This window comes from Emydura macquarii, unplaced genomic scaffold (assembly GCF_026122565.2).
Source record: "Emydura macquarii macquarii isolate MOO-44397 ecotype Brisbane River unplaced genomic scaffold, CSIRO-AGI_Emac_v2 contig_3019, whole genome shotgun sequence".
NCBI classification, from domain to species: Eukaryota; Metazoa; Chordata; order Testudines; family Chelidae; genus Emydura; species Emydura macquarii.
Window position 1 is genome coordinate 6,362,456 of NW_027133156.1, and position 25,846 is coordinate 6,388,301.

The window sequence follows — 25,846 nt, forward strand, 5'->3', positions numbered from 1 at the left end:
TGAAGGGTGTTCCATTCAGGGATCTGGTCCCATCGGTCACCCTAATCTCCGACGCTTCGGACGTAGGATGGGAAGCCCACATCAGCGCCATCCTAGGCACTCAGGGGCTCTGGTCAGGGGAGGAGAGGCGCCTGCACATCAATGTGAAGGAGCTGAGGGCCATTCTCCTGGCGTGCAAGGTGTTCCTCCGATTCCTGACAGGCAGAGTGGTGCAGGTGCTGACGGACAACACCGCAGCCATGTTTCACATAAACAGGCAGGGGGGAGTGCTCTCCTCGGCCCTCTGCGAGGAAGCTACCCATCTGTGGTACTTTGCCATGAGGCACGATTTCCACTTGACTGCCTCTCACCTCCCGGGAGTGAGGAACGACGAGGTGGCTCGCCTCAGAAGGTCATTTCTACCCTGCCACGACTAGTCATCGCACCCGGAGGTCGTGACTACGATTTTCCAGAAGTGGAGTGTTCCCCAACTGGACCTAATCACGTCAGCCTGAAACACGAAGTGTCTGAGGTTCTGCTAGCTCCGGGGTTGCGAGACTGGGTCGATTTCTGATGCGTTTCTCATCGACTAGACGGGGGCTCTCATGTACGAGTTTCTGCCCATTCCGCTGCTGCCCAAGGTCCTGCTGAAAATAAAGAGAGAGAGGGCAGACGTTATACTCATCGCTCCGGCTTGGCCAAGACAGCACTGGTTCAGCATGCTGCTGGACCTTTTGATCGCCCCGCCCCTGGCACGACCTTCTCTCCCAGGACCATGGTCGCCTGTTGCACCCATACCTGGACTCCCTGCACATCACGGCCTGGAGGCTGTGTGGCTGACGGAGGGAGAGAGAGCCTGCTCAGCGCAGGTCCAACAAGTCCTGCTTGGCAGCAGGAAGCCTTCCACACAGGTCGTGTATCGAGTTAAGTGGAGGCTGTTTACCTGTTGGGCAGAGTCCCGGGATATTCTGCCCAGCCTCTCGCATATGCAGGCAATCCTGGAGTACCTACTCCAGCTAAAGCTCCAGGGTCTGGTGCTGGCCTTGCTGAAGGTTCACCTGGTGGCCATTTCAGCCTTCCATCACCCGCTAGAGGGGAGATCGCTGTTCTCCCATCTCATGTTGGTCAGATTCCTCAAGGGGGTGGAGAGGCTTTATCTGCACATCTGTGACCTGGCGCCTCCCTGGGATCTCAGCCTGGTCCTCTCAAGACTCATTGGGCCCCCCCTTTAAACCCAGGGCTTCATGCCCTCTGCTCATGCTTTCATGGAAGGTAGCCTTTGTGGTGGCCTCAGCTAGGAGGATCTCCGAGATTAGGGCCTTGACCTCGGAGCCCCCATATACAGTATTTTATAAGGATATGTTGCAGTTAAGGCCACATTCAGCCTTCCTTCCCAAGGTGGTTTCCCAATTTCATTGTAATCAAGATATTTTTCTCCCCGTATTTTTTCCCAAACCTAATAGTTCGGAGAAGGAGAGGAGATGGCATTCGCTGGACGTGAGACGAGTCCTGGCCTTCTACATCGAGCGTACAAAGCCATTCCGGAAATCGACGTAGCTCTTCGTCGCAGTGGCTGACCAGATGAAAGGCTCACCTGTCTCCACCCAATGCATCTCCTCGTAGATTACATCATGCATCAGGTTCTGCTATGACCAGGTGAGGGTGCCGCTTCCGGGAACCATCACAGCGAACTCAACCAGAGCTCAAGCCACTTCTACAGCCTTCCTGGAGAGAGTGCCCCTGCGGGACATCTGCAAAGCTGCCACCTGGTCATCGGTGCATATCTTCACGTCCCACTACACCATTGTCCAGCAGGCGAGAGAGGACACGGAATTTGGCAGAGCGGTGCTGAGGGCAGCTCACCAGTAACTCCTACCCACCTCCAAGGTATTGCTTGTTAGTCACCTATAGTGGAATGGACATGAGCAATCACTCAAAGAAGAAAACAAGGTTACTTACCAGTAACTAATGTTCTTCGAGATGTGTTGCTCATGTCCATTCCACAACCCACCCCCCGTCCCTACTGCCAGAGTTGGCAGAAAGAAGGGACTGAGGGGGTGTAGGGCTGGCAGTGCCTCATATACCACAGCATGTGTGCGGGACTTCAGGGGGCACCAGAGCTGGCCCTACGGGATCTGCTAAGGGGAAAAAAGTTCCAGGAACCATGCACGGAGGCATGCACTCACCTCTAGTGGAATGGACATGAGCAAAACATCTCAAAGAACATCAGTTATTGGTAAGTAACCTTGTTTTTCCTTAACTCTGCTGGTTATAGAGTTCTCCTTGTCCTTTTGCTTCCCTTATCAATTTTCTATAATTCCTAGCTTTTTATTAATATTTATTACTGTTGACGTCTTCTTTCTTCCATTTGTTATATATATTTGTGGTTGCCTTCATTTTCTCACTAAACCAGGTTATTGTTTTTTAAATTCATAAGGCCTTCCTCCTCAGTTGTAGGATTGTAACTTTGTAGGCATCTAGTAAAGTGTTCTTAGAGAATTTCCATTTACCATTCACATTTTTCTGATTAAATTCTTCCTCCCAGCTGATTTGGCTCATAATTGTTTCCAGCTTTGTGAAACTGGCTCTTTTAAATCACCAAGTATATGCATCACTGGTCTGGACTTTATTCTGTTGGCACATTAAAAATGTTCTCAAGTCATGATCACTTGTACCTAAATTACCATTAATTTTTAGTTTTGTGATCATTTCCTCTTCATCTGTCAAGACGAGGTGTAACATTGAATTTCCCCATGTTTACTGTTCAGTAAATGAAGGAACTGACACCTGAATGACACCTGAAAACATCCTCTTCTTTGCGATAAAAAAGCAGTTTTTGTAACTTTTTTTATGCTAATCTCGAAGCTTTTTAACAGATTAAGGTCTGAGTCCTGCAAACCATTACTCACATGAGTAGTGACTACTCACATGGGCAAAGTTTCTTGCATACATATGTATTAGCAGGATAGGAACCTTAGAAAATGTTGTTACTGAGTATCCTAAATCAAACTATGTTTGATTTCATTTTAGTTTTTAAAAATTTCATTATTAAAGAAATCTTAATATTCAGAATAAATAACCACTTTAATACTGTTAACCTATGTGTAAAAAAACTTTCTTTTAGAAGAATTATAGGCTTTTAATTTTTTTTTTTTTTTTTGATATTACAAAAACAATGTGCTGGTATGCTACACAGCTGACTAACTGCTAACTGATCTAAAAAAAAAAAATCAAATAGTATAAAACTATACTTAAAATAACCACATAATGCAAAGTGTCATGATCTTAAACACAAAATATACTGGCACCGCCTCGTTAAAAAGAAAAAGAAATAAAAAACCGGAGATCCCTAATGCAAAGAGACAGCACGGTTTTATACAGTCTGACAGAAGGACAGTACAGTTCTGAGATTAGTGGCTTGAGCAAAAAGCTGGCACGTGGAATTGCAGTCGCTTTATATAATGACTGTTGGCAAATATCTCCTCTAGGACCGAGTGGAAATGTTGTTTGCCAGGAGAAACTTCTTCTTGAATAATGGCCAATCACTATGCGGTGATGAAGGATGAGCTTTGAGTGAGAAGCCCTCAAAAGCCAGTCTAAAATATTAAATCAGAAAAGAAGTAATTTTAACCATGATCACTCTGACAAGCACCAGGACCCTGGAATTATAGCTGATTCAATGTTTAAACTAGGGTGGATTTGTACTGCAGGAGGTTACTGGAGTGTAGAGTGTCTCATCACTATTTCCTACAAAATGCCTTATTTTGCAAAACTCATTTTATTACTCTTTTGCTTTGTCCTTCTTGTGGAGAGCAGAAAGCATAGGAGGAGGAGGTGGACAGGTCAGCTGGAGATGCAGAAAGCAAGGTAAGAAAGCTTAAAATGTATAAATCTCTTGCTCTCACTACATATACGCTAGTGAAATTAATACTCTTTATGTAGTGATAGATGTATACAGTCAGTTCAGTTAGACATATATAAAATGTACCTATGTTAATTGTATATCTGAATAGCTTCTGTGGTTTCTGAATAACCTAATACAATCTTTACTGCTATCTTCAGCTTTAACTGTAATTGGTCATGTTTCTAGCAGCTGTCACTGGTAACCTGGCCATTGATTGTATTCTAGTGAACACGTTCTCAGACATGCACACACAATACTGTAGATACAGTAAGAACTGAAGGTTAGATGCAAAACAAAAGTTCGGCAATTTCAGGTTAAAATACCCTCCCAGCACTAACACAAGGCTTTATTTTGAATGAATATTTTAAAGTTCTTTCTATTTTTCTGTGGTTATTTATTTAAACATCTCTAATATGCAAATCCACCTGAAAATGCATTTCATTGTCTCATGGCAATTTGTGAGTTTTTAGTTAGTGTGCATGGTATTCTCATTGCATAGGAGACCATATAGGGGTTGTAAAGTTATTCTGCAGATGAATTTTGGAAAATTATGTGGGAACATAACTTTTTATAGTAGCAATAGGGCATATGTACACCAAAGAGTTAAAAGTCTTAGTGAAGTTTGTTTACATTAGAAAATATAAGCTTCCAAACCTGCCAAGCAGTCTAGAATATATTATCCTTTTTTATAGAGTTATGTCATCCAGTGACAATTATATCTTATAAGAATGTTTGCTAGGGTAAGAGCTTGAAAACAAAGTTGGGTTAATCCATTTTATTAAATGGAATTGCTTTGACTGTAAACAATCATCTTTTTATTCATTTTGTATTGTTTAGCATAGCACTGTGAACATACCTTATTTTTTATCTACAGAAAGTGCTGAGATTCTGTAGACATTTTGCATAAAATATATTATGAAAGAACCAGAAGCAGAGAGAGGTATTGTCTCATATTTCCACTGGTATTTAATGCAGAATATGCAAGCACATGTTTTTAGTGACAGAAAATGTATTCTCTAGTTTAGACATCTAGGGCCTGATGCTGAATGATTTACGCCAAAAGGGATGCTTTGCCACTGACTTCAAAGGAATCAGGTCCTTACTGAATGTAAATCTGAAACACACTGGCTTTCTTTCAGAATATTTTATTTATGGAATCTAAAGATTCACCAGTGGTACTTGCGGGGGATTCTTTTATATATGGTTGAACTCTCCTATCTTGAAAAGTTACAAAGCAGCATAAAATGCTAAGACACAACTTTTACGGTCTGAACATTTCTCTTTTCAAAAGTAGTGTCACTCTCTTGGTTAATAAGTTGTCATTGGAAGATTTCTCTCTTTGTAAATTGTTCTTGATATTTATTAAAATAAACTATTACCAACCTCATTCACTTTTGCAAAGTTGTAATAGTGGAGAATTCAAGAAATAGTTAGTAATTTTTCCTAAATACATGGATTATGCACTGTAGAGGACAATAGATATTACTTGGTTTAATGTGAAGTGATCTATAACAAACAATGTATTAGCCAATTAAAGGATAAATCATTATATTTCAAAAGTATAAGGAACATTTTTTGTCTTTCTCTACAGATATTAAATAAGCACCAAAACTATATTCATATACTATTTAGCATAGACCACTATGTCCTTGTAATTTACTCATGTACACTTTCTTAATGCATTTATTTAAATGTGTACAAAATGCAGTTTGTTTATTCACCTGAAAATGAGAATCACGTTTCTTTTTATTTATAGACATTTCTGCAGTGCTCACTGTTTAAAAAAAAAAAAAAATTGATACAGAGCTAAATAGTAACAGTATTTTAAACATTCCTGTTTCTGTTGTACTGCAAAACTCTCTGGTTGTTTTGTGTTAAAACCAAACCTGGGCTGAAAATTGCATGGTGTTGGACTTTTTTTTGCTTGCAGTTGAATGAAACCCATTTTCTATGTCAGATTCCCATGATGGCATTTAATTTTTTTTATTTTTGTAACTGCCTCATGCATTCTGCTTTGTATTGCTCTTGTTTCTTTACTATAAATATATTAGGCAAGAAAAATATTATCAAATATTGGAGTCTATGTTTGAAAGTTTTCCATTTTCCCTCAGATAAAGTGCTGATGAGTGTTGTATATGTGCCTAATCCAAAGGCATGTAAATTAATGGGAATCTTTCCATTGACTTCAAAGAGCTTTGATGTGGGCTCTATTAGCACAAAAATCTTTCTGCTCCATTGTTCATTGTTTGACCAGTTTTTATCCAAGGATCTCCAAGAGCTTTTATTAATATTAATTGACACTTCAGTATCCTGTATAATGAATATTAAAGATGGGTAAACTGAGACACAAAGAGATTATGTGATATGCCTGAAGCAAAACAGCAGAGCAGTGGCAAAGCCAAGAATAGAAGCTGGGCATGGTGGCTCCTTGTCCTGTATTCTAGGCACATAGCTTCTTCTAGAGTTTTAAGTACACACATACAAAACACAGCTCTGCTAAAAGAATGTTAAACCAATATTATTAGGGTTGCAAAGTCAAGCACTCAAAAGCTGGGAAATGCCTGAATTAAAGTTTCTTGTGCAACTTTAATTCAGCCCCCCTTGAGAGTATGCATTATGGTACGGTCTTTAATTATATGGTCACAAACTATTTTTTTTTCCACAGGGCCTCTGCCTCCTTCTGTTCATAGAATGGACTGTGATCACTTAATGAGCAGCTGTTCAATATTTTTCCTCCTTATTGCAGTAAATAAGGCCTTAATGCCATTGAACATACTATTCAGAGCCTCCTCTGAAGACAAAATTTGTAATTTCCTCAGGGGCTTTTCTATTGTGTTTATCATTATAATATCTGAGTGCTTCACAAATATTAATCAATTTATCATCACAAGATCTCTGCCAGATGAGGGGGGTGATATTATCTCCATTTTACAGATAGGAAATTGATGCACAGAGAGAGTAAAAAAATAAAGTATCCACTAATTTTAGGTGCCCAATTTGAGATACCGAGGACCTGATTTTTGAGTGTATTTAGCACTATATAGCACTTTTTGTTCAAAGCAGAGTTCACACTGACTTCAGTTGCAGGTGTGAGTGCTCAGCCCTTCTTCAAATCAGCCCCCGGGGTTTCACGTTGTGTACACAGAAAATGAGGAACACACAACTAGTGACTACCTGTAAAAAGTTTGGTTAAGGGCATGTCTACATTGCAGCTGGGAGGTGTTGATACTGGACACTTAGTGATCAGTGTGATATCAGTGAGACACGGTACGCCCGATTTGCAGATCAATATGGTTTAATGTGCAAGGTTTTCTATAAACATACTAGTTAGATACAAAGCCTAAAATTAACTACAATATATCATACTCACTAAGCCTGGAGAGCTAAGCAGTCACTCAGAAGGCTGTACACAGGAACGGCTTTCTTCAGGGGTCCCACCAGGGAGTCAGTGGATCCTCTGGTCTAACCGGCAGCACCTCCCGCAGAGTCAGGTGTTGATGGAGCGCCCCCCTTTGTCTAAATAGTGACTTCTTATACCCTTCTATAAACAACCTTCACCTAATTACCTCTCTACTCATCATATATGCTAATTACCTACATTGGGTTTTCACCCTTAACTACATTCCATTCTCATCATGGTAATTGGGGTCGTCAAAACAGCATCTGGTGATAGGAGGGGCCGAGTAAAAGTATGCCACTTGGCAATGACACAGTGTACCCCCAGACGTTCAAGGATAACTTGTTGTTCCCATCACCGTTATCTATGTGCAGCTGCAAGCATACAGTATCTGTATTTTATCTTATTATGTGCCCTGCTATGCAGAAACTGAGACATCTGCAAGGTTACTCAGTAGTCCTATGCATCTCTGCCAATCGGAAGATGTCATGTTACAGGGGCCAAAATAGCCAAGCAAGCAACTAAAGCTACGCTAGGCCTGTAGGGCAGTGGTTAAGCAACTCAAATTGTACTGGGCCTCCAACAGGAGGTATGATTCCCAGCGCTGGTTAGTCACACTGCACTAGCTCAACTTGAGTTAGCACATGAAAAATAGGTGTGTGGATGTTGTGGCCCTGGTGGCAGCTTGAGCTAACTGCCCGAGCTGGGGCTGAGAGGGTCGGGTGGGGTTGGGCTCCAGTAGTCAGGGCCTGAGCTGCCATGAGTTCTACAAAGTCCACGCTTTTAGCATGCTCGCTTGAGCTGAGCTAGCGCGAGTCTGTCTGCCCACACGGGGAATCACACTTCCCAGCTGCAGTGTAGACATACCCTCAGTGACTTGCCCAGCATCATACAGGAACTCTGTGGGAGAGGCAGGAATATAATCCAGTTTCCCCAGGGCAGCATTCAGCTGCCTTAACGATCAGACCATGCTTTCTGTTCTGGTAATCCTTTGCCTCATTCACTGCACACCGCCCAGCTTCTGCAACAAATGAAACGGGTCCTATAGACAACAGTCTCCTTCACTACACGACCTTTATTCATTCCCATATCAAGTCTATTCTGTGCACTGAATGAGGGAGGGGTCCTGTGGAAAAAGTAGTTTGTGATCATGTATTTATTAATGTTTCTTTAACATAGTTTTTGTGTGTAATCTCCTAGGTTACTTGCAATTGCATAGTTACAAAGATATTCTAGACCATTTGGATTTTGCAATGTCTATTCTTGTTCATTTTTCATAAGGGTGCATAAGAAGAAGTCCAGAACACTGCTAGTCTGAGAAAACAATTGTGGTATTTCTTCAGGAAGAAAAGAATAAAAACCACCCATTTGATTGTTGTTTGAGGCTTGGTGAATTATTAATCATGTTTATTAATCATTAAACATGTAATGAGTGGATCAGAGAGAGAATATATAATCATCCTTATGTCTTTCAGCAAAGGCAAAATAGGGGCTCATCAGTAAACTGGCCTAGAACATCTAACAATAAAGATTTGAGATGTCACCAGAATTCTCAGAAACAAAACACTAAATGAACCGCAGAGTCAAAGCATTTATTGAAATCACTGGAATTACACCAGGGATGAATTTGGTCTGTTCCATATAGATTACACACAGGTACAGTAAAAGAGGTTTGAGAAATTCTTTTGGGATATATTAATCCTGAGAGTTTGGTACCACTGATGTATAAATTTTTTTTTCCCGCCAAATTTGACACCAGTTCCTTGACGGTTCTCTTAGATAACAGCCATTGATCATGTGAATTTGACTCCAATCTTGCAAAAACACAGGGAGTAATCTTACACACATTAAGAAAAGCTTTTGCGTTCCAGGGGACTACATAGGTGGGTAAAAATACAGGCATATGTGTTTTACAGAGCAAGAGCCATTGTTTATAAACAATAGATCAATCAATATAATTCTCCACCGAAATTTAATCCTCTATGACTATTTCTGCATCTGGAATACTGTGATTCAGTAACATTTTATATGGCTACCTCTCCCAGTGGTTTCCTTTCCACCCCTAAATTACAATCATCAACAGCCACAGCTGGAAAAGAATGAATTCTCTGCTTTTTCCTACCGCTGAATATAATATGCTTTCATTAACTTAAACAAAGCACTTTGGAAATGGAGTTTGGTTTGAACTTTTGCTAGTTGAAAAGAATCGGCCAAGATTTTCAGAAGTGCCCAGTGATTTTGGGTACCCAACTTGAAACATCTAAAAGGGGCCTGATTTTCAGAAAGCACTGAGCACACAATTTTGGCTGGGCATCCAAAAAGTGAGGTGCATAAAACCAGCAGTGTGTTTTGAAAATCATTACCTATTTGTTTACATTGGATAGAACATATTGATGTTCTTAGCTTGAAATGCAAAGCCAGCTTTAAGTGAAAATGAGGTGGTTGTTGTTTTACATTCTAGAGTAAAATTACATTCCAAATTTTCATTTAAAGCAAATTGCTCAGAAAATAAAGTTAAATTGTATGGGGAAGGAGATTACTTAAACCAATGATTAATTTAAAAAGTTGAAATATTGTGACTATTGTACACCTTAATTATGTTTAATCAACCAGGAGTTTAATTTTACTATGGTAATAATATCCATGAAGAATTTCTGTCACAATACCTAATATTAGTAATGTGCATTAGATACTGCTTAGTATTTGTATAGTGCAGTAGGTCCTGCGAGAAAGAGAAGGGCTATAGATGACCAACCATCAGCATGCTGCAACTCAAGCTTCAGCAGGCAGTACTCTATTTGCATGTGGCTCTCGTTCGGTTTTTGTAGGGCATGCAGATGATGTATCACAAGACATCCTGTAACTACAAAACAGCATAGCCACAGGAAAAAACAGCAATTTAAAAACAGAAACCCAGAGACACAGACAGACACATGCAGGTGGCAGTGATGTCAACAGAATCACAGTGTTCCTCCTTCGACCCCAAGTACAGTTCACATGTTATCATTTATTTATCTGTTTTGATTAACATAATGGCTATTTCTTTTGCACAAATGTTTGTATTTTAAATAATAATATAATTTACGATTGTATAGGACTTTTTATCCCTAGATCTCTCAGCACTTTACATAGGATGTGTTGAGAGTACAGACTAGTATTGTTGAATGGCAGTGGTATCAAAGGAACCAAGCTCTGAATGATATTTACACCTTTATCCCTCATTTGGGTCCCATCATGGGAAACTGGGAGGTACAATGACTTGCCGCAGGTCACATAAGTCAGTGATAGTCAGTAATGGCTGAGTCCTATTCCTTCCTACCATCCTTTGGCTGTATAATTGTCTATATAGATTGTAAGTTTTCCAGGACTGTGATCTTTCCTCCATAAGAGCCTGTGGCTCTTTACCATGATCAGTGTCTAAAAGGTTTTTTTATTCCTGAAGGTTGAGTGTAGCCCCAGTGCTATATCCTTGAAGTCAAACATATCGGCCCAGTTCTGTTCTCACTTATACAGATGCAGCTGCCGTTGATTTCATCATGATGATATACAGTGTGCAATATACTTTTTGCTCTCACAAGCCAAAGATAAACTCATAACTCATAAATGGCAGAGAATGAAGTGAAGCCAAGGGGGAGATATACAAAACTATTCCTAAATCATGAAAATAAAATGTGAACTTTGTTGCCTGGTCTCTCTTCAGACTAGAGTCTCTTTTCAGGCAAAGCATCCTTATATGAACTTTATGTAACACTATAATTGTCATTGTTTTTGCTGTTGGTTTGGCATCCAGTGGGTGTTTGGGTGGATAAGAAATGCAGGATCAGGACCATAGTAAATAAGGTTTGATTTATTGATAGCTTTCATGATAATTGTGATGATCAAGTCCAGACGTCCCAGGGGAAAATGGGGTGTAAACTCCAAAGAACAAGTAACTGATTCAACTGATTGTATACGAAATTATTGTACTATAAAAGTATTTTGAGTCAGTGCTTTTATGAAAGCTGGTGATTAATAACATTGTGACGTATATGTATGAACACTATATGAGGAATTATGGATACTCATTAAGATTATGCTTTAAAGTCTGTGACCAAACAAAGGGAGAAATAGGTTTTCTCCCAGATAGATGGGAAGCCAGCTATCTACCTGTCTCCAATGTAAATTAAGCATTTTGGAAACTAAACAACAGAAACCTCATTTACATACAGATCATCAGGGTGGAGGGACGTCAACAGGCATAGAAGACCTGCAGCAGGTCATCCTGACTCTGGGGACAAAACAATGAGTTTTGGGAAAAATAAGTATAAGCAGAACCCTTTTTGGCATCCATCACTTAGGAGTCATAGAGGACAGCACCTTGTGAGCCTGTGAAAGCTAGATTCCCTCATCTGGAGGGCTAGCGATGCTGCTAACTTGATGTAAGTAAGAAAACTGCTTAAGCAAAAATTGTAACTTGCTGAGATTAAGTTTGGTCGCTAGAAGAGTGTTTTATTTTGTTTTGTGTGTAACAATCCCTGTCTCTTTTCTCTTGCTTAGTACCTCTTAAATCTCTGTTCTTTGTTAATAAACTTATTATTGTTTTATTACAAAATAATTTCAGTGCTGTGAATTAAAGTAAAATGCGAGTCTTCAGCTAACCTAACATGCTGATGCGTGCCCTGTCTCTTTGGAGGCGGCAATCATAATAACTTCCAGTGGAAGGGACTGGACACTGCTGGGAGATGTCCCTGGGGAACTCAGGAAGTGCGGTTCACTGGCTGTTATCTTCAAGGCAAGGTTTGGACTTGCAGAGTAGTCAAGCTGGTATGTCAGGGAACAGACACAGCTTAGCAGCAGCAAAACTCACTCATGGTGAGGCAGAGCAGTAACATAGAGACTTATAGTTTGGGATGTCCTAAGCAAGGCATCACAATGGGTAGTACACATTGCCAGGAACAAACCATATTCCACTTTATCTGCAAAGCAGACTAAAAACTTGGGCAAAAGTGTTGATAACAAAATATTAGCACACATCCTCTTCCCACTTAAAGACTCACTATTCATAACAAATCTTGCAAAAACTAAAGCTAAGGGTCACAGATACCAGCTGATACAGCATATGTAGAATACATGATAATGTGCAGTGTGGAATACACTTTTATTTACACTAGTGAACAACATCAATGCCCGTGTACTGCCTTTGGATTATTTCTGTCAACTACTGGTGCATTGATACAGTTGCTCCGATCACTTCGGGGCTGAATTCTCAGGTGTGCTGCAGCAGTACTCATCACACCGAAAATAGGGACAAAGATGGCTGTCTGTCCTCTCTGAGCCGAGAAGTAGCAGGGGATTGAATTGGCTGCTCACATTAACTAGAGAATCCTCAGTGGCACTTCAGCAACACCACCACCATGTCCCCTAGACAGGGGAGCTCTGAGGAGTGTATTAGAACCAGCTCAAAGCTAACCAGATAGTCCCTCAACAGGGAATGCTCCACTCACCGTATTTAGGGAAGATTTAATTTAACTTGGCATTGCCAGAACAAAACAATGGTAACATAGCAAGGCCAAGGATCTCATTGAGTGTCTGTTGTATGTGTATGAAAAAGAAAATCACACATTTTATGTACACATATGTATAGACCCATAGCTGCGAAAGACTTCTACACATATTAAAGGAGAGATTAAATTTTGAATGCCAATCCAAGATTGATAGTAGCTACAGACAGCCATGTATGTTTTTAGTACATTCTGCTCCATTTTGCATTTAGCTTCCACTGTTCATATGTAGCTGTGGTGCCCTTCATTTGTTATATAGAAAAACAGGAGGTGTACTGATCTTAGTATTTCTCTTGTATTGGATTTAAAAAAGTGTGTTGTCCTTTCCACCTTTCCATGCCTATTCCAGAAAGGGAATGGGGTTTTTATTTAGTAGTTTTCAGAAACGGGACTGGAGCCCAGGAAGGTATTCACTGAGCATATTAAACAAAAATCATATTAAAAAAATCATATTAAGAAATAGGCATTGCCATACCACATCAGATCAGGATCAGATCATTTAGTCCGCTATCCGGTCATGTCAGTGATGCTTTAAAAGAAGATGCAAGAAAACCAATAATAGACAATTATGAACTGTCCTGCCTATAAAGAGAATTTCTTTTTTACCCTGTCAGTGACTGGTTTATGCCCTGGAGCTTGCGGGCTTATGTTTCTAATTTTTTTTTAATCTCTTCTAATGTAGCTCTGGAAAGTTCTTATTATCCAAATAAATGTCAAATCCTTTTTTTGTTTTTGTTTGTTTCTGGGTTTGGGTTTTTTTGGTTTTTAACCTGCTAAACTCTTGGTCTCAGTGCTATCTTGTGCCAGTGAGAATATAATTCTGACCAGTACTAAATATATATTTATATTCGGTGCTTTAAAAGGGCCACTTCCTGAAGCCAAGAACAATTATGAACAAAAACTGGATCCTAAAAGATTGCTCCATCCCAACCAGAAATTATGGGCTTGATGCAGGGGCCACTTGGTGAAATCCTAGAGTCTGCATAATGCAGGAAATCAGACAATATGATCACTACGATCCCTTTTGACCCTAAAATCTATGCAACTGAGTTCCATGGATGCTGTGTTTTTTTTTTTTTTTTTAAAAAGAAATCCTTTTGTCAGTTTTAAATTTGTTGTCTTTTAATATCATTCAGTGCCCCTTGGTTTAAATATTTTGAGAAATGTAAATAGAGAGCACCCAGCTGATTTTCTCTCTAGTATTCTTTGTTTTCTATAACTCTGCCATATCCCTTATTTTTGATCTCCTCACTAAAGTAAACGGTGCCAGTTTTTTCAATCTGTCCTCATATTGGGAGTCTTTCTATGCCTCTAATCATTTTTGTTGTGTATATCTGGACCCATCTATTCTGCTATATCTTTTTGAGCTGGCATGTCCAGAATTGAATATAGTAATCCAGGTGAGGATGTATCATTGATTTATATGATGGCATTATAATATCTTCAGTATTGCCCATAATATTCTTATACAGCTTAACATTTTGTTGGCTTTTTTATTATTTTGATTATTCATATACTTTGAGTGGAAGGTTAATCAGAATTAGTATTGTGTGTGAATAGTTATGATTCTTCCTTCCAGTATGCAGTACCTTAAGATCATAGGAATTGTCATACTGAATCAGAACTGTTGTCCATCTAGTCAGGTATCTTGTGTCTAACAGTGGTTTAACACAGAGGAAAGTTCAATAAACCATAAAGTAGGCAGTTATGAGGTGACTCAAAAACTATAAGGTTAGAAGGGACCATTATGATCATCTAGTCTGACCTCCTGCACAATGCAGGCCACAGAATTTCACCCACCCTCTCCTGTAATAGACCTCTAACCTAATCCTAAATTACTGAAGTCCTCAAATAATGATTTAAAGACTCTGAGGTACAGAGAATCCACCAGCAAGTGACCCGTGCCCCATGCTACAGAGGAAGGCGAAAAACCCCTAGGGCCTATGTCAATCTGCCCTGGGGGGAAAATTCCTTCCTGACCCCAAATATGGTGATCAACTAAACCCTGAGCATGTGGGCAAGACTCACCAGCCAGACACCCAGAAAGAATTCTCTATAGTAACTCAGAACCCACCCCATCTAACATCCCATCACAGACCACTGGGCATACTTACAGCTAGTAGTAGTAACCTTCCTCCAGGAAACGGTTCCGCCTAACCCCTACCAATTACTGTTTGGCTTTATCTCCCTTTCCAAATTCCTGTTTATTAGAATTATGGATATTCTTGTTTCTCACATAAATGTCTAATCCTTTTTTGAATCTTGCTAAGCTCTTGGCTTCAATAATTGCTTTTCCTTATGTTATGAGACGAGGTGTTCCTGATCTACTTTCTCTAAAGCAGTTTTTTTTTTTTTGGATATATTTTTATCATTTTCCCTTCTTAGCTACCTCCTTTCACAATCTTGCATGATATGAGAGTTTTCCATGCCTCTAATCGTTGTTGCTATCCATCTCTGATTCTGCTATCCCCTTTTTGAGATGGGGTCACCAGCAATGAACATAATATCTCTAGTGAAGCTGTACTCCTGATTTATATAAAGGTCTAATAATTTCATATGATGATCCTTTTAGGTGTGCTGCAGTTCGCCCAAAAGGGCCATATTTCTGGAGTTTAACATACTCACCCTACACACACCCCTATATCATTTGAAAGCTTATTTTATGTATGTGTAGATGAGGTATGATGTAGCGCTGTCAAGTGGTGTGTAAGCCTGTAAGTGAGGTGAAACAATGGTACACAAAATAAGAAAGTCATTTTTTGCACATTGCCAGAAACACTGCAACATGACCGATTACAGTTTTTTACTGTTTAGGTTAATTTCAACACTTTAGTGTGATGTTTATTTGGTCAAGACTACCAAACAACAATGTATTAAAAGATTTTTCTTTTAAGTATTCTCAGAAACGATGAAGCTATTTAGTGTGTGGCAAAAATGGCAAATATCAACATTTTGCAACCTACTAATACGAAATGTTTTCTCATTGTATATTCGTCATTGTCAAAGTATCTCACAAGTGCTTATAATAGTTTTCTATATTTTCACATGAAATTTGCTGACGAGATCAGTCTCACATTGAAGGTTGTGCTCCGGTAGCAATCGCTTGCATGCACATAATTCGTATGGCATAGTGGTTAGATATGAATGTACATGAATTCCTAATGTAATGCTTCTCCCTTTGTAAGCTATTGTACATACAATATAGCATATAGTCTGCCTGGTAGAAAATTTTAATTGTAATGGCCTATGAATGCAGTACTAGCCTTTGAAATAGTCTAGAAACTAGCTTTTTAATTCAGTGACATTTGTGCAAGATCAGTATTACAGTTAGAGATGACAGTACACAGCTTCATATTATGAATATGCACCGCTAAGAGAGAAAGATGTGGTCTAACAGCAAGAAGTGAAGACAAAGACCATAAACAAGTCCTTGTCTCTGCACTGAAGAGGGACGAAGAGCACGTTACAACCCTTACCAACCACATCATCAAGAATATGCAAACGCATTTGAACCTGAATCATCCAGAAGTGCTTATCAAGAGATCTGCTGGACTGCATGTAACATCAGAGGTACAAAAGTCTCTACTGAAAATCACAGATGGAGAGATTTGAGAGAGATGCACTTGATTCTGATTGGAGACGTAGTTTCTTCAGCCCAGTCAAAAAGTCAGGCATCAGAGCATTTACCGACATGGCCAAGAAGACCAAATGAAAGTCTGGCAAGGGAGGGACAATCACAGCAGCTATCAGTCCAGGAATTGTTTTCCACAGAGCCCTGTCCTGAGCAGAGATAATGTTTCAATGGTAACTGTTCTTAGGCATCCAAGGACCTATGTCTATGTCCCTCTTCCATGCTGATGGGACAATAAGAAGAACAGACAAAATTGAATTAGGCAGCACTGGGTTTACAATGGTGCTGATGATGCCATCAGCATTGGGCCCACTCTCAGAAGGGGCGCATTTTGGTTTGCCAGGCAGGAGTGCTGGAAGCTCCCTAGAAGTGGCGGGAGGGCATTGGCACCCAGACTGTGGCCCTGCCTGCTCAACCCCTCCCCCTGAGGCCCTGTCCACACTGAGCCTCTTTCCCCAAGACCCTGCCATCACTCCGCCTCTTCCCACCCTGTTCCACCTCTTCCCCTGAGGCCATGCCCACTCTTTGATTCTCTCTGCCCCCTCTGCCCCATCGCTCATCCTTAAGGCAGGAAAAAAGTGATGGTGCCTTGGCCTCCTGGCCTCCCCTGTTCCGGTGCCCCTGTTGCTAGGTGTCCAGATTTTGACCGGAAAGTCCAATTGAAAAGCCAACTGGTGGTGTCCAGTTACAGGAGTAACTGCAATCAGCCTCCCTATAAGGAGGATGAGAAGAGCAACTGCTGTTTGCTGGAGTAGTTGCAGCTCTGCTGGAGAGAGAACTGGCTCTTAAGGACCCGGCTCCAGAGGATAGAGGTAGGTGCTGGCTTTATGCCGCCCCACGGAGATCCTGTCTGGTTTCCCCCCTCTGCTGTGCTTGCCCCTGGCCCCTGCCTCACTCTGGGGACTGGCCCTCCCCTGCTGTGCTCTTGCCTCTGCCCCCTGCTTCGCTCCAGGGACTGACCTCCTCCCCCCAAATATGTTTGGCACTGGGTTCACAAAAGGTTAATCCGGCGCTGGAATTAGGGCATCATCTGGAAGCTCAGGCTGAAAGAATCCATGAGCTAAAACCATGCAATAAAGAAACCACAGTACCATGGCCGTCATACAAAGGATGGCTGGAGACAATTGGATGATGGATGATGGCTGGATGAATTGGCTGCTGAATAGTTGAGACAGGTCCTAGAAGGATTTGACAAAGCTAACTCTGTGAAAACTGTGAAAAGACAGTGCTGGATGGGATATAAAGTTGCATGCCAGAAATATCAGGTGATTGGTGGATGCCCTATGCCTCCATGGAAAGAGTTTCTAAACATGGCATCCAACAAGCAGTCACTTGTAAAATTCCTCAGTGAATATATGGTTCAAAACGCACCTGAGAATATAGAAGTACACTCAGCACAAACCCTACTTCCTGTTGGTGGCTTTTCTAATAGTGAAGTAGCAAAGTCCATCACTAATAGAGGCAATGAAGAAGCCCAAGACTTGTACAATACTCAAGAGTAAGTGGACACAAGGATGCTTCTGTATGCTGAATGTGCCTATGTGACCTTTAGGGTTCTTGGTGTCAAAGAAACAATAGCAATTAGGTCGTCTGATACAGAGATTTTGGTCCTGGCTGTTCATTACTTTCCGAAATGGAACACATAGATAAGCCATTGAGACAGAGACCAGTCGCAGGACAATTGACAAGCAAAGCTTCATACGTGGGCATCAGAGCTTCTACAAGATCTTAGTTGTGCCTGTCCCAGGAGGGATTACTGCGCAATCTGCTGTGTCTATAGTCTGAACAATCTTCCTTGCACAGAACTGTGTAAATGCCAAGGCAACAAAGAATGTGGTAACCTATGCACTCTCGATATAGATCATAATGATGAAAAAGAGGATGATGATGATGTTAACTAAAAGTGTCACCAGCTCTATTACATTTCAATGATACTTGTACAAATGTATTATTAGATTTTGTTTTGCTCTTTAGAGTGTTGTTGTGATGATTTGAAGTCACAAAGAAATCCAATTTTATGTCTTGCAATCATACATAGTTTCATTAAGCTAACTGAAATGAATGCAAATATTTCAAAGTGCAATTTTTAACATGGTGGTGGTGTTGCTGTTTATCCCCATTTCTTTGGTAATGGCACCACTTGACAGCCCCACATCAGACTTCATTTTAAAGTAGACGTAATACGCTTTCAAGTGATATATGACGTGCATGGGTGTACAGAAACTACATTAAGTCAACCAAATCAACAGTGTCTGCCACTTGCCTACTACCAGTCCTTATATATTTGTTTTCATATGCTATTGTGCTACCCACTCCTCTATCTTTGTGTGGTTGCCCTGAAGTTCCTCACCAAGTTCTCTAGTCATGAGTAATTTAAATAATTTCAAATCAACTACAAATTTTGCCACCTCTCTGGTTGCCCCTTTTCCAAGTAATTAATAAAGGTGTTATACTACACCAGTCCTAGTACAGATCTTGGGCCACCCTGTTGCTGACTTTTTGTTATAGTAAAAATCCACCATTTTATTTCTACTTTGTTTCTGCCTCTTAGCTAATTTTCAATCCAAAACTGTATTTTACATCTCACCTCATGATTACTTAATTTCCTTAATATACCCACATTGTGAGAGACTTTGACAAAAGCTTATTGAAAACCCAAATCAGTTTTATTAGCTGGTTCTCTTGAATTCACTGTTTTGTTGATGCATTTAAATAACTTTAGTGTATCGGAGAGACACCCTTTTCTTTTACAGAAGCCATGCTGGTTTGGCTCTACCATATCATGCTCATCTAAGTGTTCTATAGTTCTGTTTATAATTTTTATTTCAAACAATATACCTGCAACTGAAGTAAGGCTTATACTGGTTTATAATTCCCCAGATCCCCGCAAGCCTTTTTCAAGATAGGTCCAACATTTGGTACCCTCTATTCCATAGCTGATTTTAATAAAAGTGCAATTCCGGTAACCCCTATGGAGGTGCATGCCTGTAATTGAACACAGAACATTGGTCATTGTTTCCAGCTGGCCACCATCATGCCCTAGTTAATTTTATATGCCAATAGACAACACCAATATTTAACACACATGCCGAGAAAGACTTCTACCCATTGACCTGATCCTTACTGATTTCAATGGGACTATTCATGTGAAAAATGGCTGCAGGATTAGGCCGTAAGTGAGCTTTCAACTGTCACCAGTCAGCATCATGGGTGCAATTTACTTGGATCAGCTGAAATATTTAATAGCTTGGTGTTTATTTTTAAGCTCTGTTTTTGTTGGAAACTTCTCAACCTCATTTGGTGTAATTTTTCTTGCAGTCACTATTGCCAACCTAGAATTCCAATTCCTCTGCTCATGTTCTGCCTCTACCAGCCAGTGACCCCCCGAACAAATGGATTTAACTGTCCTGCCCCACCCCTTTTATTTTCTTAATAACTCTCTGATCATTAGTTGCAGCAGTATTTAGGTCTTATCAGGTCTCACTTTCAGGGCAAAGGGGTTCAGGGTTCTTAATTATTCTAATCCTTCCTCCTATATTGATGTGGAACTGCTGTGATTGCATAATCAGATTTTCTATTAGAGGTGTATGGGGCAGTTAGCTGACAGGATTATAATTGAATTCCCAGTGTATGCTGGTTGAATAATTGTTTTAGTCCATTATGCAGGGGCTTGTTGCTATCTCCTTACTCTGATTCTAGTTTATGGTATTTTCCAATATATCTTAATTAAAAGTGAATTCATTTTCTCACTTGCTATTCAGGGTAATGGAGGACTAAGAATTAAGGCAGACTTCAGGTAGAGAGAACAATATAATACTAATACCTTGGAGGGACTGGAGTGATGTTATTACTACTTGGTTATAGGGCACTAAGGTTTATGGAAAACAAGTGTCTCTTAATCCATATGCACAGCTCCCATTGGTACAGTTGACTGAGAGCAATATATGACTGTGCATAATTATAGTCAGACAAAAGTGAATTTATAATAATGTCACCTTGATGCTATAAGCAGTGTTGTTGTAACTGTGTCAGTTCCAGGATATCAGAGAGAGACGAGGTGGGTGAGGTAACATCTTATATTGGACCAACTTCTGCTGGTGAGAGACACGCTTTCAAGCTGCAGAGAGCTCTTCTTCAGGTCAAGTGTAGTTTGAAGGAGTGTCTCTCTCACCCACAGAAATTGGTCCAATAAAAGATATTACCTCAGCCACCTTGATACTGGGCAGACCTGTTTGGAATCCAGGTCACATCAGTTTAGTTTTAGATTAAACCCTATTTTTACAACGGTCAGCACAGAAGAAACAATGTAGCAGCTGAAAAGCAAGTCCTCCTCTAACCTACCTTGAACATCCTTAGCAAAATGACCTGCTACACTCTCATTCTAGAATCCTTTTGATAGTAATGATATCTGAAGCAGAAAGATACAGCCTGATTCTCAGAAACCATGCTGAGCTTTCAGGGCTGGAGGCTGAGAAAACATTGTCGGACTTAGAACTGGATATAAAATTTTGGCTTTAGCTGTAGCAGGGCTTCCCCATCTCCTCCACACTGCCTCTCCCCACCATGCCCAGAAGCCTTGCTGCTCTCAGAGTAATTCCAGCAGCGGGGAGCTGCTCACACAAAACTGCCAATCATACTGCTACCTCTTAAAATAATATGGAAATCAGCGAGACAAAATAACTCTCATCCACTAAGGTGTCATATTTTAGAGTCACTTCAGGTACAGTGATTACAGATCTGGAGTGACAGACAGGCCTGTTGTTCCTCTTTTACAGCCACATCTATAAGAAGAATTATGACATGACCAAAACTCGGAAAGGAAAAACCGAACAGCTTTTGAGAGTAGATGACCATGATTTCACTATGAGGCCAGCTTTTGGAGGTAGGACTATTGTTTTGTCTGCTATTTTTCAGTTCATTTGTTTTGGGAAAATATTGCTGAGCCAGATTGTTCTTTCCTACACTCGTGTAGGTTGGAAGAACTCCAGTGCCTTCAATGGATACTCCAAGGTAACTGACAGCAGACTTTGGCCTCCAGCACCCCTGAGAACAGAAAGACTCCTTTCTATTGCTAATTTCTCCTTCAGTTCAGTAGTGCTTCCAAGAGCTTGGAGCTGGACCTTTTCTTAAATGATATTTCGCGCTGCTTGAGAATTGTGTCTAGAAGGGAAGGGCAGCTACAGTTATTAGTTTGATGTTTATTTCTAGTTGTGAAGAAGGCTCATGTGGAGCTTCTGAGCTGACATGATTAAATTATAAAATAATAAAACAGATAACTCACCAGTCAGGTCACTCTGCATGCTTACAGAAGAACTGGAATAGTTTTGTCAAGCTGTAAACCCGATTTCTCATAATCTTATACAACAACCTAGGGGGAGGCGGAACCAGACCTACCAACACCTTTCCATCCTTCCCCCACCCCATCAATCACAGGAATTTGCCTAGGAGTCACCCTCTTGATTCTAATTATTTTATAATTTAATCATGTCAGCTCAGAAGCTCCACATGAGCCTTCTTCACAACTAGAAATAAACATCAAACTAATAACTGTAGCTGCCCTTGGTTGGTGTGAACTGCCTTTAAAATGGAGTGTACTGATAATCTAGGAGAAGGGGGCCGGGCATTGCATACACAACATGGTACAGTATTAGCAGAGGAGACAAGGGTAATGAACACAAGCATAGACGTGTATTTACCAAATGATTGCGTAAGACCACATAATCAGATAGGCTGTGCTAACTGTAATCTATATTCATATATCGCTGTGACTGCAGTGGTTGGCAATCTTAGCCATATTATTCAGCATTATATCAAAGTGCTAATTAAAAGTCAGAAAGAAAGTATACAAACATGTTTTAATTATGGTTGTACTACAAAAACAGAATGCAAAATGGCATTGCAGGATCCATGTTTGTGTCTCAATGATTCCAGTTCAAATTTACTCAGTTTACAAGTAATAGTTCAAAATACACTCATCTAGCAAATCTATTGTGTGAGAAATGCTGTATCTTAACTCTGTTCATAAGCTGAAGGGAGTACAGAATGCAGCAGCCTGTTGGTTAAGTGGAGTATTTCACTGTGAGCCCATGACATGGGCTTCATGAACTGACTGGTTGCCTGTAGTTTTCCTAAAGGAATTGAAAGCATTGATTTTGACCTATAAAGCCCTACATCACCTGAGACCTGACTACCAGAGGGATTCACACTGTTGCCAACTCTCATGACTTTATTGTAAGTCTCATGACATTTGCTGTTTTACTTAAAGCCCCAACTTCTGGAGTCATGTGTTTACATGAGATTCTCTACTTTCATGAGAAAAAAAAAAACACAGTAAACTTCTAGTTATTGTGGTGGCAAAGAAAAGCCAGCAAACATGATTCAAGTTCACCCTAAAGGCTCAGGTACTTGAATGCAAATAAAAAGATTTAGGCATATTTTCAAACCAAACTCATGATTTTTGAACACTTGGGGTAGACAGCACCAAACTGCCTCTCTTATGTGATGCTGTTATAAATATGGTGAAGAGAGGTGCTTGACCTAGAATCCCTTTGGTTTTTATGAGAGAGAGCTGCTTGTTGGGTGTTCCCCTGAGGAGGGCCCTCTACTTTGGAATTCATTCCCCCACTTGGTCTGAAATAGCCTGAATCAAATGATCTCCAGGGGATGTTGCCAAATCTTTCTTTCTGGCTGGTCATATGGCCGGACTGCCGTGCATTTGGTGTGGAAGGTTCTTTGGGAGACTGAGGGATAGAGATTTTGTTATGCTCTGTGCCAAAGGGCAAGATTTTGTGGGATCTGCTGCTATCTTTCTATTGTATTTTCTTCTGTCTTTGATTGTGTGTTTAATATTTTATCAGGGTACCTAGAGCCTGAGAGAGGGGTCTCTGTGTATGTTTCACACCAAAATAAATGAAGGTGCATTTACATGTTAATTCTAGTAACTCTAATAAAGTGTATTTTAAATATTTTCTCCATTTTGACAGAGTATTTTGAAAAAACCCACACAAGCTCTCAGATCCTGCAAGATCCTAAAAACCTGAAGTAGTTTTTGCAAAATCAGTCACTTCAACCCAACGTTCATCAACTTAATGAACAGCCTGTTGGACGCTGCCTTTGAAAAGTTTCAGAAAATTGCACGCTCAGCTTCAGAGAGAGGTTTTTGAAAGCATCTTGCAGGAGAATGGGGGAAGCAGAAAGTAATTTCTACTGAGAAAACTGACATCTCACAAAGGCCTTTTTTGAACTAGCAAAATTACCCCTGACTGACAATCGGTGTCAGCAAATGGGTGCAGCTGAACATAGTTTAACGGTGTCTGGCTAAGAACAAACCTTGGCAACAACTTCATTAGATTAGATTGTAGACTATGTAAGCACAAATCAAATGCAACCAGACAACTTTGTGACAGCAGCTAGATGTTTTAGGTTCCTATGGTATCAAAAAATCTTGCAGGATGTTTCTCGAGACCTAAGATGAATCATATAGAAAACGATTAGCGGGGAAAAAATTAGAGTAAATTAACTGGATATATTTTTTCTTTTGTAATATAATACATAATAAAATCATAGAGTCTCATTCACCATTGCATTACTCCAATGGAGTTATACCAGCGTAAAACTGAAATCAATGGGGCTTGATTCTCATGTAACTTAAAACCCTATTACACTACTTAGGAAGTGTAAAGGGCCTTAAAGATGGGTGTAACTGTAATCTATGCCCACCTTAAGGCCCTTTCACACTTCCAGAGTATTGTAAAGGAGCTTTAGTGTAATAAGAATAAGGCACAAAAGCAGAATAATGTACTGGGAATTAGACCTATAACTTTATGTTCCAAATGAAAATGATCGTCATCTCAGGAAAAATCCAAATATGAGTATTTCACAAGGAACCTTGGAAGTAGTATTAGATTGTAGTGAAATCATGTGTCATATAGCATGTTAGTAAAACCTGAGAAAGATGAGCTAAGGTTATATGAGGAGAAACTGGAGAAGAACATTAGAAGGAAGGTGAAGGATCCAAAAAAAGTTATTGCTGTGAAGCGCCAGAGCAGACATTATGTAAATTGTGTTATTAACAGCCCAATTGTCATATTTAAGTCTTGCCTGTTGTCAGCCCATTAGTGACAGGCTATTGGATAAAATGATGATGACAACGAGTGTTGCTTTATTAATGTTCTACTCAGTCTCCTCCTGCCCTAAAATAGAGTGCATTTGTTCTGACCCTTTTGGAGTTATTTCAATGTCAATGATCCTGCTCAAGCCAGCAGATGTCCAGGTATTATTTACAAATATTAATATTTAAAGATTATGTAATTGTTTTAGTTGTGCTCTCTTCTTTAAATACCCACTTTAAGCATTCCATCTATGGCATTTCATATTTTACAGGAAGCCAATAAGCAGCTTTAGTTGATAACCAGAATAGCTGTACCTTCTTTGCTGATATGCAACCTAATACTTCATGTTATACTTAGTCATATATAATATCAGCTAGATCTTGCTGCACTTGTTGAATGGTACTTTTATCAGCACCTATGGACAGCTGGGTGACTGAAGGCAAAATGGGCTCACGTAGGCTGAATGTCAACGGTAAAACTTGCTTCTTCTGCAATGATAATCCAGCAGTAAGATAAGAAAACACACCAACAACCCCTCCCCCTCCATACAGTGATACTGAACCTACCGAATGTATCCTGTGTCTGAACTTAATTGGTTGTATCTGTTTTAGGGCTAACCCTAATGGTGCTGAGCACTCAGTTTTTTTTTTTTTTTTACTTTAATACCTCTTGAAATCAAACCCATAGACTAAAAGGATATGTTGTCACTGTATTGTTAGTTTGAGGTATAATGTGAGTGTTAACCCTAACCCAACTCCCATCCACACACACAAATCTCTAGCTCGAGGTAATGTGGCTTTGATCTAGCTGAGCTGTTGGGGAACGGAGAGTTTGAATTCAAGTGTCACTGAAGCTGGAGTTACTATTGGTCAGTCAGTGGGTGGTCAGCTAAGTTTCTTGAGGCATGGGCTGTACAAGGATTCTCTTTACACAACAAAAATAAATAGGAGTTTATGGTGTGTGCAGAATCACCAAAGACCAATCTGCAGCCCAGGAAAATCAGATACTGTGACCTCCAAGATTTGTTTTTTTTTTCTGTTATGATTTGAATGATTGCCCTGAGTGCCTTCCATTTGAGTCTGTGTAGTCTGTAAGATCTTTGCATCAGGCCCTGTCTCTATCTACCTTTGTATAGCACCTAGTATAATAAGGCACCCACCCTTGCAGATTTAGACACTACGACAGTATAAATAATAATAATAAAGTGTTACAGCTCCTTCTCACTCCTCTGTGAACCTGAGATTGATCTTATTTGCATAGCCACCATTTTGGCCTCAGAATAAG

General features: G+C 40.1%; 1 protein-coding gene across 1 annotated transcript in view; it reads left to right on the top strand.

The window, feature by feature from the left end:
* The first annotated feature begins 3,718 nt into the window (after positions 1-3,718).
* GABRR2 (gamma-aminobutyric acid type A receptor subunit rho2) overlaps positions 3,719-25,846 on the top strand; it is a 52,026-nt gene continuing 29,898 nt past the window's right edge. Inside the window, exons 1-2 of the mRNA XM_067530002.1 lie at positions 3,719-3,846; positions 21,227-21,333. Of these exons, the coding sequence (XP_067386103.1) occupies positions 3,734-3,846; positions 21,227-21,333 (220 nt within the window). The 5' untranslated portion in view covers positions 3,719-3,733. The remainder of the gene's footprint in view (positions 3,847-21,226; positions 21,334-25,846) is intronic.